At 44.3% G+C, this 13,112-nt stretch overlaps 1 protein-coding gene across 1 annotated transcript; it reads left to right on the top strand.

The window, feature by feature from the left end:
- Nucleotides 1-6,543: 6,543 nt before the first annotated feature.
- Nucleotides 6,544-8,072, top strand: LOC113020067 (pleckstrin homology domain-containing family F member 2-like). Its single transcript, XM_026163734.2, has 2 exons — nucleotides 6,544-6,868; nucleotides 7,138-8,072. The coding sequence occupies exons 1-2, from the start codon at nucleotides 6,622-6,624 to the stop codon at nucleotides 7,731-7,733; spliced, it is 843 nt and encodes a 280-aa protein (XP_026019519.2). The 5' UTR covers nucleotides 6,544-6,621; the 3' UTR covers nucleotides 7,734-8,072.
- Nucleotides 8,073-13,112: the final 5,040 nt, after the last annotated feature.

The following is a 13,112-nucleotide window of genomic DNA, read 5'->3' as shown; positions in this document are numbered from 1 at the left end:
GGTGGGAATGTAAGCTTGTGTCTGGTGTGTGTCCGGTTGACTCTCCACCTCCTCCTCTCTGGGAACATCTCAGGCCCCCCCCAGGTGTGGAGGGCTGTCTCCACCCACGACACTCCCTGCCGGTGGCTGATGCCTTTAGCCGTCGGTGCCTTGGTGGTTGATGTCCGGGACTGGGCGCTCAGGTATGTACCCGGCTCACTCCCAGCAGCTGCTTGGCAGGGCCAGGTCAGGCCCCTTCCGGGGGGTGGGGTTCCCTCGGACCTCTGGAACCTGTGCTCAATCTGCTCTGGCGCAACTGGCTGCGGGCTCGTCACCGCAGCCCCCTGTGGCTTCTGCACCGTAGCTCCTAGGTGACCTCACATCTGGAGCTCTCCTCAGCTCTTTCCGGCGCGGTTGCCTCTCCGGTGGTCCTCTTTGGGCTTTCACACTCTGGTGGGCCTCTGGATGTCTGGGCCTGGGTCCATGCCTGCTTCATGCTTTGGGGGGCAGGGCTATGTCTCCCCACAACCTCTAACAGATCGTTACATGGATAAACCTTTTGAACTCAAGCTTGCTCACAGACAAACTATATCTTCCTTGGCTGCTACCTTAAAGCATATCGTTCACTGTCAGTCTTGCGTGCTGCTCGACAATTTAATATTTAGTATTTAGTGTTACTTACACGTATCTAGGTTGTTGTCTTTGATCTCTGTATTGTGTTGTTCTCTTGTTGTTTGTTTTCTTTTTTCTCCTTGTAACAGGTGATCCAATGGATTTTCTCAGTGTCTTGTCTTACTGTCCTCCTTCACCTCTATTTTTAATTTTCCCTTTCTTTCTTTCTGTCTTTCTTTCTGTCTAATTGTCTGTCCAATTTGTAATAAAATTAAATTAAATAGATCCAATCAAGTGGACCAATATGGCATTACCATATCTTCTCCACTTGAAAAAATTAATCCGTTGGGCATCCTTCATGGCCTTCAGACAACAATTCTGATTGGTAAATGGCCTGTATTTGTATAGTGCTTTTCTAGTCCCTAAGGACCCCAAAGCGCTTTACACAACCAGTCATCCACCCATTCACACACTGGTGATGGCAAGCTACATTGTAGCCACAGCCACCCTGGGGCGCACTGACAGAGGCGAGGCTGCCGGACACTGGCGCCACCGGGCCCTCTGACCACCACCAGTAAGCAACGGGTGAAGTGTCTTGCCCAAGGACACAACGACCGAGACTGTCCAAGCCGGGGCTCAAACCGGCAACCTTCCGATTACAAGGCGAACTCCTGAACTCCCAACTCTTGAGCCACGATCGCCCCATTGTTAAAGTACAGGCAAAAAAAAAAAAAAAGAGTTAATAATTGTTCATTATTTATCTGGTTGTTCAGTGATGACACGACGAATCCTACTTCCGGGCCTAAAGTAGTCTGCGTTTAATATGGCTTTTGTGTTGTTAACGTGCTTAATGTTATGTATTTTCTTCTATTTGATCTCAAAAAGCTCCTAAAACAGTCAGTGATCACTGTTGACCTCCCTCGGCTTTTATTACCGCTAATCATTTATTTAAGCTCAGTTTTTAAAACCTTAGGATGTAACTACAGCTCAGCCCATGCAGCAGTATATGAATGACTAACCTCGTATTGTGGATGGATTATCTCAGTTGTTCTCCTGGCTGGAGTTTGGTCCTTTTACAGCATCCTGCCATGCGATTACATTTGTTCCTGACCACCGAGAACACTCACGTTAACTTTTATCGAGTGGGAAAAAAAGTTAGCTTGTTTATATTATGCTAACATAGCTGTGTCGCTAGCAGTCACGTAGCACATCATTATATACCAGCTAGCCAAACTTCAGTAACCCTACAAACGTCACTGCTGTTTAGTTTTCTGTCTTCATTTATGTTGGAAGTGATAACAGAGCTGTACGTTTTAATTTGTTTCCAAACCGCCGCAGTCAGGACATACTATATTGTATTTAGATAGAAGCTAGCGAGCTAACTCCCTGCTAACTTCTAACTCCGTTAAATATCATAAATTCCGTTTTCATGGATGCCTGGATGTTAAACTCAATTATTACACCTGGTAGAGCAGAACGCTGATCATTTTATTAAAGATGAAAGACTTTAGACAGTTTTTCAACTCTCAGTAATGCCATAGTGATCGTTTGATATATGGACCTGCAGCAGAGTTTAGGTCCAGACACGGCTAGTGACGTCAGACTGAACAATCGGATTGTTGTGCATTGTTTTTATTTATTCATTAATAAATAGGTTATCTTCTACTTTCAGTCCACAACTGACAATTTTACTGGCAACTGTTTACCCCTTTGCGATAACAGAAACATCCAGGAATTATGCCTTGTGCACACCCCATAGAAGCCTTTAGGCATGAAATAAATACCTCCTGTCTGCCTAATTTGCATAGTTAGTTTCTATATTTAGAACTGAATTAAAGAGGCCAAGGGCTTGGCAGCATAAAGCAGTGCACTGTGTTTGTTTTACATGTGGCTGGCTGAGTTTCATAACCTGTTTTACTATGAATTTTAACTCTTTGATTGCTTTGTTATTCCATTTTAATCTGTTGTTTCATCAAGAAGCATTTTACAGGTTACCCTGACATAAAACGTCACATTGCATGAGTTAGAGCTAAAAACAAAAACAAAACACAAAATAAAAAGTTAAAAATGCTTCTTTTTTCTAAGGTCCGTGAGAATATGGAAAAGCAAAAAACTTCCATCCATCCATCCATCTTCATCCGCTTTATCCGAGGCCGGGTCGCGGGGGCAGCAGCCTAAGCAAAGAGGCCCAGACCTCTCTCTCCCCAGCCACCTCCTCCAGCTTATCCGGGGGAATACCAAGGCGTTCCCAGGCCAGCCGAGAGATATAATCTCTCCAGCGTGTCCTGGGTCTGCCCCGGGGCCTCCTCCCGGTGGGACATGCCTGGAACACCTCACCCAGGAGGCGCCCAGGGGGCATCCTTGTCAGATGCCCGAACCACCTCAGCTGGCTCTTTTCGATGTGGAGCAGCAGCTGCTCTACTCCGAGCCCCTCCCGGATGGCCGAACTTCTCACCCTATCTCTAAGGGAGAGGCCAGCCACCCTTCGGAGGAAGCTCATTTCTGCCGCTTGTATCCGCGATCTCGTTCTTTCGGTCACTACCCACAGCTCGTGGCCATAGGTGAGGGTAGGGACGTAGATCGACCGGTAAATTGAGAGCTTCGCTTTTACACTCAACTCCCTCTTCACCACGCCAGACCGGTGCAGCGTCCGCATTACTGCAGCTGCAGCCCCAATCCGTCTGTCGATCTCCGGCTCCCTTCTCCCATCACTCGCGAACAAGACCCCAAGATACTTGAATTCCTCCACTTGGGGCAGGAACTCATCCCCGACCCGGAGTGGGCACTCCACCCTTTTCCGGCTGAGAACCATGGCCTCAGATTTGGAGGTGCTGATCCTCATTCCCGCTGCTTCACACTCGGCTGCGAACCGTTCCAGTGCGAGCTGGAGGCCCTCACCCGATGAAGCCAACAGAACCACATCATCTGCAAAAAGCAGAGATGAGATTCTGAGGCCACCAAAGCGAAAGCCCTCCGCCACTTGGCTGCGCCTAGAAATCCTGTCCATAAAAATTATGAACAGAACCGGAGACAAAGGGCAGCCCTGGCGGAGCCCATCACCCACCGGGAACGAGTCCGACTTATTGCCGGCAATGCGAACCAAGCTCTTGCAACGGTCGTATAGGGATCGAATGGCCCGTAGCAATGGGCCAGACACCCCATACTCCCGCAACACCTCCCACAGGACACCCCGAGGGACACGGTCGAATGCCTTCTCCAAGTCCACAAAACACATGTAGACTGGTTGGGCAAACTCCCATGCACCCTCAAGTATCCTCGAGAGGATAAAGAGCTGGTCCAGTGTTCCGCGACCAGGACGAAAACCGCATTGTTCCTCCTGTGTCCGAGGTTCGACTAGCGGACGAACTCTCCTTTCCAGCACCCTGGCATAGACTTTCCCAGGGAGGCTGAGGAGTGTGATCCCCCTGTAGTTGGAACACACCCTCCGGTCCCCCTTCTTAAAGATGGGGACCACCACCCCGGTCTGCCAGTCCACAGGTACTGCCCCTGATCTCCACGCAACATTGCAGAGGCGTGTCAACCAAGACAGCCCTACAACGTCCAGAGCCTTCAGGAACTCGGGGCGGACCTCATCAACACCAGGGGCTCTGCCACCAAGGAGTTGTTTAACTGCCTCAGTGACCTCGCCCCCGGAAATTGGCGGGTCATTCCCCTCATCCCCAGACTCTGCTTCCTCCTTGGAAGACGTGTCAGTGGGATTAAGGAGGTCCTCAAAGTATTCCTTCCACCGCCTGACAATTTTCGCAGTCCGAAAGTCTTTTTCCATGGCCTCCCCGAACTCCTCCCACACCCGAGTTTTTGCTTCAGCCACTGACCGAGCCGCATTCTGCTTGGCCTGTCGATACCTGTCGGCTGCCTCCGGAGTCCCACAGGTTAACCAAGCCCGATAGGACTCCTTCTTCAGCCTGGTGGATCCCTTCACCTCTGGTGTCCACCATTTGGTTCGGGGATTACCACCACGGCAGGCACCAACCACCTTGTGGCCGCAGCTCAATGCAGCAGCTTCGGCAATGGAGACGCTGAACATGGTCCATTCGGCCTCAATGTCCCCAGTCTCCCTCGGAATGCTGTTGAAGCTCTGCCGGAGGTGTGCGTTGAAGATCTCGCTGACCGGGGCCTCTGCTAGACGTTCCCAGCACACCCTCACTACGCGTTTAGGTGCACCAGGTCTGTCCAGCGTCCTCCCCCGCCACCTGATCCAACTCACCACCAGGTGGTGATCAGTTGACAGCTCAGCCCCTCTCTTTACCCGAGTGTCCAGAACATATGGTCGCAGGTCTGGTGATACGATTACAAAATCGATCATCGACCTACGGCCTAGAGCATCCTGGTGCCACGTGCACTTATGGACACTCTTATGTTCGAACAGGGTGTTCGTTATGGCCAAACTGTGATTAGCACAGAAGTCCAATAACAAAACACCGCTCGGGTTCAGATCAGGGAGGCCGTTCCTCCCAATCACGCCCCTCCAGGTCTCGCTGTCGTTACCCACGTGAGCATTGAAGTCTCCCAGCAGGACAACAGAGTCTCCAGGTCAGGTGGAGCACCTTCCAGCACCCCCCCCAGGGACTCTAAGAAGGCTGGGTACTCTGAACTGCCACTCGGCCCATAAGCACAGATGACAGTCAGGACCCGTTCCCCGACCCTAAGGCGCAGGGAACAAACCCTCTCGTCCACCGGGAAAAACCCCAACGTACCGGCAGCAAGCCGAGGGGATATTAGAATACCCACCCCAGCCCGCCGCCTCTCACCAGGGGCAACTCCAGACTGAGACAGAGTCCAGCCCCTCTCCAGGAGACTGGTTCCAGAGCCCAAGCCATGCGTATAGGTGAGCCCGACTATATCTAGCCGGTACCTCTCAACCTCACGCACTAACTCAGGCTCCTTCCCCACCAGAGAGGTGACATTCCATGTCCCTATTGCCAGTTTTGGCAGCCGGGGGTCAGTCCGCCAGGGCCTCCGCTCCTGGCCGCCACCCGGCACACAATGCACCCAACCCCTATGGCGCCTCCTGCGGGTGGTGGGCCTGCGGGAGGATGGGCCCATGTCTCCCCTTCGGGCTGTGCCCGGCCGGGCCTCATGGACTAAGGCCCGGCCACCAGACGTTTGCCCTCGGGCACCCTCCCCGGGCCTGGCTCCAGGGCGGGGCCCCGGTAACCCTATCCCGGGCAGGGTAAACTGTTCCCTCGATATCCTTTTCATAAGGGTCTTCTGAATCACTCTTTGTCTGGTCCCTCACCCAGGACCAATTTGCCATGGGAGACCCTACCAGGGGGCAAAAGCCCCCAGACAACATAGCCCCTGGGATCCCTGGGACACACAAACCCCTCCACCACGATAAGGTAGCGATTCAAGGAGGAGAAAACAAAACAAACTTTTTAAAACAAAAAACTTTAAAAATGAAAACATCTCACTCTAGAAGTCTTTTAGCAAGGCGATAAGAATCATAAAGTCAGCCTGCCGGGCATCCCACCTCTAACCCAAAGGGTCAAAACTTATGTTCGCATTCTCCATAAAAATGCTCATACTGATTGAGCAATGTTGTGCAAGCATAATTTATTTTGTTTTTTTCATTAAGGACGGGAAAAGAATTCTGACATTCCTGCACCTCTCTGTGAAGTGACTCTGCAGAGGGAGACAATCATACTGTTGATTTTACCGTGCACTCTTCTGCCAAATAAGAATTAAGATATTGTTTTGGAAATAGCAAGTGAAAGTTGTTGTTGCACAAAAGGGAGCTTTCCTCGTTTAAAGCAACTTATAAATATGTAATACTGTATAATCTTTCCATAACGACTCCACTTTTTTTAAATGTTCTTTCTTTCTTGATTGTTTTGTTTGACCAGTTTCTATTTTTCCAGTAAGTACTGCCTCACTACTCCCTTTTCTTGCCTTCCAGTATAACATGTTTGTCACTTGGCCCGCCCCGTTACATCACCACCAATAGTTTAAAAAGGCACTCTGGAGTTCAGACACTATCAAGCTGCACAACTTGTTCACACCAAAGAAATGATGGATCACCCAACCTTTGAACGAGAGAACCAAGAGCGTGTGCAGGCGGTGGAGAGTTCATTCCATCAAGCAGGGAAGCCCTTGTCCAAGCCGGGCCGGATTCTAATCGGAGAGGGAACTGTGTTTAAGCAGGGTCGCAAGAAGATACAGCAGAAAATCCTCTTCCTCTTCACTGATATTCTGGTGTACGGCAGCATTGTTGTGCCTGGTCGCTGGTACAAAAAGCAGAAGATCATCCCTTTAGGTGAGACATTCATCTGCGTTTCCTGCAGCTAACCTACTGTGAGAAGATTAATGTGAAACTGCCAAAAAACAATTTTATGACTGAAGAGAAAGAAATATAGACAAAAGCTTCAAGAAGAGCCAACACTATTGAATACTGTTCATAATATGACTGGCAAGTAGAAAATAGCAAGTGTGCTGTGCTAATTTAACTTCATATGTTCAGCTTTCTGCTCATACCATTTTATCCATGTAATTTTTATGTTGTTATCAAATTCACTATGATTTTAGAGGACATTGAGCTGGAAGACCTGGAGGACAGTGACATATTCAAGCATCAGTGGCTGATCCGAACACCGAGCAAGTCTTTTTTTGTGTCCGCCCCTTCATACGAGGAGAAGAAGGCCTGGATAGAGCACATCAATGAATGCCGGTCCAGCCTAATGCAGGGCACCAGCCGCAAACCTTCCAAGAAGTTTGCTGTTTCCTGGATTCCTGATCCGGCTGCTTGCAAATGCATGCGGTGCCTCTCTACAAAGTTTAGTGGGGTCAATCGTCGACACCACTGCAGGAATTGCGGCTTCTTGGTCTGCAATTCATGCTCCAAGCAACGTGCCGTTATCGATCACATCCACCCCACTAAAAAGCTGAGGATCTGCAGTTTCTGCTACAAGAATATTAATGAAGAGAAGTTTCGCGACAGGGGAGACAGCGCCGGGAAAAGCAGCTCAGAGGAGGAAGAGTTTTGTCCTTCTGGTGAGGAAAATGAGAAAGTGGAGGAAGGAGAGATAGGGATCTATTCTCCCAGCAACTGGCTGGACACCAAAAACGGGACTTGGGAACGGCTGAGCATTTATGATTACCCAAAGTCAATACCATCACAGTAGCCAATAAACTGCAACAAAGACGCTTTTGAATGGATTCAGATTACAGAAAGTTGATTTTCTTACATGAAGTTATGTAAATGTAAAGATAAATGTGACGACGTATTATTTGTTTGTGTCTATTTGTGTTTTAATCTTAGGCTGTACACGCAACAATTTGCACTGTAAATAACAAATCAGGAGTGAGTCGAAAAAATCATTTTAAAAAGACAAGAATATATCATCTTTGTACATATTCAGTGCCATTAACCATGCTAGTTAAATGAATAATGCTCCATCTGCCTGTCACTTTGCTGCTGGAACAGCTGAATTTCACAATAAAGGATATTTCTATTCCAAAAAGCACTGTCTTCTCCCTGTGCATGTGACTCTGAATGCATGTTTCTTTGTTTGAATGCATGTAAAGTATTTGCATCCAGTATCTGCTCTTTTGCTGCTCCTTAACCTCAACAATAAAGTGCAGATAATCAATTTGTGAGAGATGTTATTACAACACTGAAATCTCATCATTTAGTAATAAGTCCTCTGTTTAGCCCTCAGAGTCTTATTGGAGCATATTACAGTGTTTTCTTGTACTTCTGTGACTTTTTGGGGTTTTTATTGTGCAAGTCAAGGTCAGTGAAGTAACCGTATATAGTTCCTCACCCACAGTATACATTTTTCCAATAAGCATGTATATAAAAACCATTCGGGAAAACACACAGAACCTTTACAGCACCATTGATTTATCATCATTTTTCTTCTCACTGGCATTTTTCATAAATATAACATACAAACATACATATCAAACTGTAGCACGTCCTAGTGTTACAGTACTTGATGACGCTGCTATAATAATGCGGTAATAACAGAATGTGGCTAAACATTTACACTTCTTTTCAAAGATTTAAGTTCATTCTAGTTAACTCTCTGAATCGAGCACATCCTAATACAGTAGACAGCTCCAAAACAAAAGCGAGTACATTTTTGAGTCAGTCAGCCAGTTTTGAAAGAACAGTAAATCGACTGAAAGCAAAATACTGATGTAGAAATTGTAACTATGTAACAAGAAGTAGACAAATTGCCTTCTAACTAGTGGTGGTTTCTGCACATTTTTTGTATGCAACTCAATTAAAATTAAATAAATTATAAATATTGAATTATTCCGTTAATTTTAGCAGTAATAAGACTTACAGTAAAAGTAAACACCAATATATGTGATTTAAGTATAATAAAACTATTATAAGGTCACAAAAAATAAATGAATAAAGAAAATGATGTATAAATGGGTCAAATCTGTCACTGGATCACTGTACAGTGATATGCAAGGTTCTGGCAACATCAAATATCCTGTTTACCTATGTTCTATGTTTATTTATTTATTTATTTATTTATTTATTTATTTATTTATTAGGAGTGTTTTTTGTTTTTCTGGAGTTTTTTTTGTTTGTTTTTTGTTTTGTTTTGTTTTGTTTTGTTTTGTTTTGTTTTGTTTTGTTTTGTTTTGTTTTGTTTTGTTTTGTTTTGTTTTGTTTTGTTTTGTTTTGTTTTGTTTTGTTTTGTTTTGTTTTGTTTTGTTTTGTTTTGGAGATATCATGGCTCCTTAGATCCGTCTGGTCAATGTCTAATACCTGCTGCTAATTTTAAGTAAACAGGTCACCATCTTTATACTACACATTTCACTAATTTCTAAAAATTAAACAATCTTTTAAGTTTTTCTAATGCAAGGGTTTCATTAAGTTACCCCTGTTTGATGTTATGATGACCAGTGTTGGTCAAGTTACTTGAAAAAAAAAATTAGTAACTAATTACTGATTACTTCTCCAAAAAAACGTAATCCCGTTACTTTACTGACTGCTTATTTTCAAAAGTAGTTAGTTACTCAGTTACTTAGTTACTTTTTAAAAACATGATACACAACCTGAATAGGCAATAAAGCAATAGACCTTTCAGCCCAATTCTACTTTTTCTGCATAATACATCATACAAAATGTAATCAAATAAAAAAGTCTCTTTTCAAAACTTGTTTTATTAGTTTTAATCTTTTAACTTTGTGCACATTGCATCAAGCAAAAATTAAATTATATGCAACAGTCTTTGACAATTAAACCTATTTTCTGCATATTCCAGAATATAAAATAAGATATATTTTTTTCTGTTTACACTCACTATTTCAAATAGATGCAAGTAAAACACTCCCTTACTTTACTCATTACTTGAAAAAAGTAATCGGATTACAATGATACATTACTTGTAACGTGTTACTGCCCATCTCTGATGATGACAAGTGTGTGAGTAGCTAAGGCCAAAAACACCCAGTTTCCTGAATTCTTGAAGAACGCTGAAGTTTGAAATACTTCAGGCTGATCGAGCTGATGCAGTGATCTCACTGCATTATCTGCCACATAACCTGATCTTTGCTGATTGACTGGAAGAAATTCACCTGGTTCTACGAAATCACAGTGAGTCATAACGAGGTCAATGTTGATGTCCATTTAAGTTACCAAAAATGGCTCCTTGTGCAGTGAAGGGTTTATTAGACTGAGAGGCAAACTGCTTCTCGCTCAGTCACGTGGAATGGTTTCCACAGAACCCATTTAATATCAGCACTAGTACTGATATACTGGTCAACACAGAGCATGAAGTACAAATAAATACTTGTTGGTTTAAGAAAAAATACATGAATCCCTTTTGAGAAGTTTAATAGAAGTACAGCCACAAAGACTAGAACACCTAGTGTTCAAAAGTAAAATTACCACATTGTCGGGATGCTTGGGGCTTCCCATGCTTTAATTACAATATGATCAGACACATAGAGCTATTTGTCTGTTTGTATATCTGTCAGCGAATTTCCTGAAAGTGGGTGAAGAGGTGGAGCATGAGGAAATGAAGATCTTGGTACAGATTCAGACTGCTTACTTGAAATATGAAAAATAGGCCACTGGCTTTGGCAGATGATGTGCTGCTTTAACTGTTGAAAGTTTATCCCCTCACCTGTCAGTATCTTGGATATATTTGGCATTCTTTTAATTATTATTATTATTATTATTATTATTATTATTATTATTATTATTATTATTATTATTATTATTATTATTATTATTATTATGTATAGCAGATATGATAATGTTGGGGAGTAATATTAATTGCTCTTTGAGGTTGACTGATTTATGTGACCATCCTGAGAGCTCCTATTCCAGGGTATGTTTAGAGTGGAGGAGAGCTGGGCATACAAGATGCCCAGCTCTCCTCCACTCTCAACATATGGTGTTGTGAGCCTTCTTCGAGCTGCTATTCCAGGGTATGTTGAGAGTGGAGGAGAGCTGGGCATCTTTTATGCCCAGCTCTCTGTGAGGTTTGGAACTCTGCAGCTTTGAGTTGACAGAGCGTTGGTGATTTTTACACACTATAGACTCAGCACTCAGCGAGAACACGTTCTAAAAGTTCATGGCTAAGTTGCTGTGGTTCCACTTTGCAACAATAGCACTAACAGCTGATTGTTGTACATGTAGGACCAAAGAAATTTCACAAACTAACTTGTTGCAACTGTTGCATCCTATCACACTATCACACTCAAATTCAGTGAACTCTTAAGAACAACCTGTTCATTCACAAACAATATGTTATAAAGGCAGACTGCATGGCTTGGTACTACATTTTACACACCTATGGCCACAGGACTGAAAACATCTAAATTCAAAGATTCAAAGAGTTTGGCCTAATACTTTTGTCAACGTAGTGGATAGTCTTGACTTTCCCCTTTGTTAAGGTGTTCACCTGTCTTCCTTTTTCTTGTGCTCAGGTGTTGGATTCCTGTTCTGTTTTATTTCCTTGTGCACAGCTTAGCTCTTTGGGACTTTTTCCTGTTTTTGCATTACGCCAGTAAAGGTGCATATTTGTTATTTACCTTCCTTATGTGCCCTGCACTTCTTACTTCTTACCGTCTTCTTACCAGGTTTGAAGGTGTGCCAATGAATAGATAGAGTATCTTCTGTTCTTTCACTGATGGATGAACAATTTCTTTGACAGACATTTGTGTGGGTAATCTTTCAAATATGTAACAGCACAACTTTTTATTGGAACTGCTCCATAGCTTTAATGTTTCTTGACACAGGCCTGAGGCAAAAGCTTCATAATCTCAAAAATCAATAAAACTTTAACCTCCTTTCATCATTTTTTGTGCTTTAAATGATTACTTTATTTTTTTTAATGGTTTAAACACTTGCAGAACTTTTTTTTGACAGTGTAGCTTTGTTTTGTTTTTCTAACTAAATGGTGACACCGTCACATCTTCTGTAAACATCCAGCTCTTTCTTAGAATGAAGAGCAACCTGTTTATGACCACATGGAACAAGGAAATGTTGCCTCTTTTATACACTTACCGAAATCCACATTGCACAGTCCAGTCATTGTTTCTCTCTTGTTATGTACAGGGAGTGCAGAATTATTAGGCAAATGAGTATTTTGTCCACATCATCCTCTTCATGCATGTTGTCTTACTCCAAGCTGTATAGGCTCGAAAGCCTACTACCAATTAAGCATATTAGGTGATGTGCACCTCTGTAATGAGAAGGGGTGTGGTCTAATGACATCAACACCCTATATCAGGTGTGCATAATTATTAGGCAACGTCCTTTCCTTTGGCAAAATGGGTCAAAAGAAGGACTTGACAGGCTCAGAAAAGTCAAAAATAGTGAGATATCTTGCAGAGGGATGCAGCAGTCTCAAAATTGCAAAGCTTCTGAAGCGTGATCATCGAACAATCAAGCGTTTCATTCAAAATAGTCAACAGGGTCGCAAGAAGCGTGTGGAAAAACCAAGGCGCAAAATAACTGCCCATGAACTGAGAAAAGTCAAGCGTGCAGCTGCCAAGATGCCACTTGCCACCAGTTTGGCCATATTTCAGAGCTGCAACATCACTGGAGTGCCCAAAAGCACAAGGTGTGCAATACTCAGAGACATGGCCAAGGTAAGAAAGGCTGAAAGACGACCACCACTGAACAAGACACACAAGCTGAAACGTCAAGACTGGGCCAAGAAATATCTCAAGACTGGTTTTTCTAAGGTTTTATGGACTGATGAAATGAGAGTGAGTCTTGATGGGCCAGATGGATGGGCCCGTGGCTGGATTGGTAAAGGGCAGAGAGCTCCAGTCTGACTCAGACGCCAGCAAGGTGGAGGTGGAGTACTGGTTTGGGCTGGTATCATCAAAGATGAGCTTGTGGGGCCTTTTCGGGTTGAGGATGGAGTCAAGCTCAACTCCCAGTCCTACTGCCAGTTTCTGGAAGACACCTTCTTCAAGCAGTGGTACAGGAAGAAGTCTGCATCCTTCAAGAAAAACATGATTTTCATGCAGGACAATGCTCCATCACACGCGTCCAAGTACTCCACAGCGTGGCTGGC

This window comes from Astatotilapia calliptera, chromosome 4 (assembly GCF_964374335.1).
Source record: "Astatotilapia calliptera chromosome 4, fAstCal68.1, whole genome shotgun sequence".
NCBI classification, from domain to species: domain Eukaryota; kingdom Metazoa; phylum Chordata; class Actinopteri; order Cichliformes; family Cichlidae; genus Astatotilapia; species Astatotilapia calliptera.
This window is presented reverse-complemented; position numbering and strand designations above follow the sequence as displayed.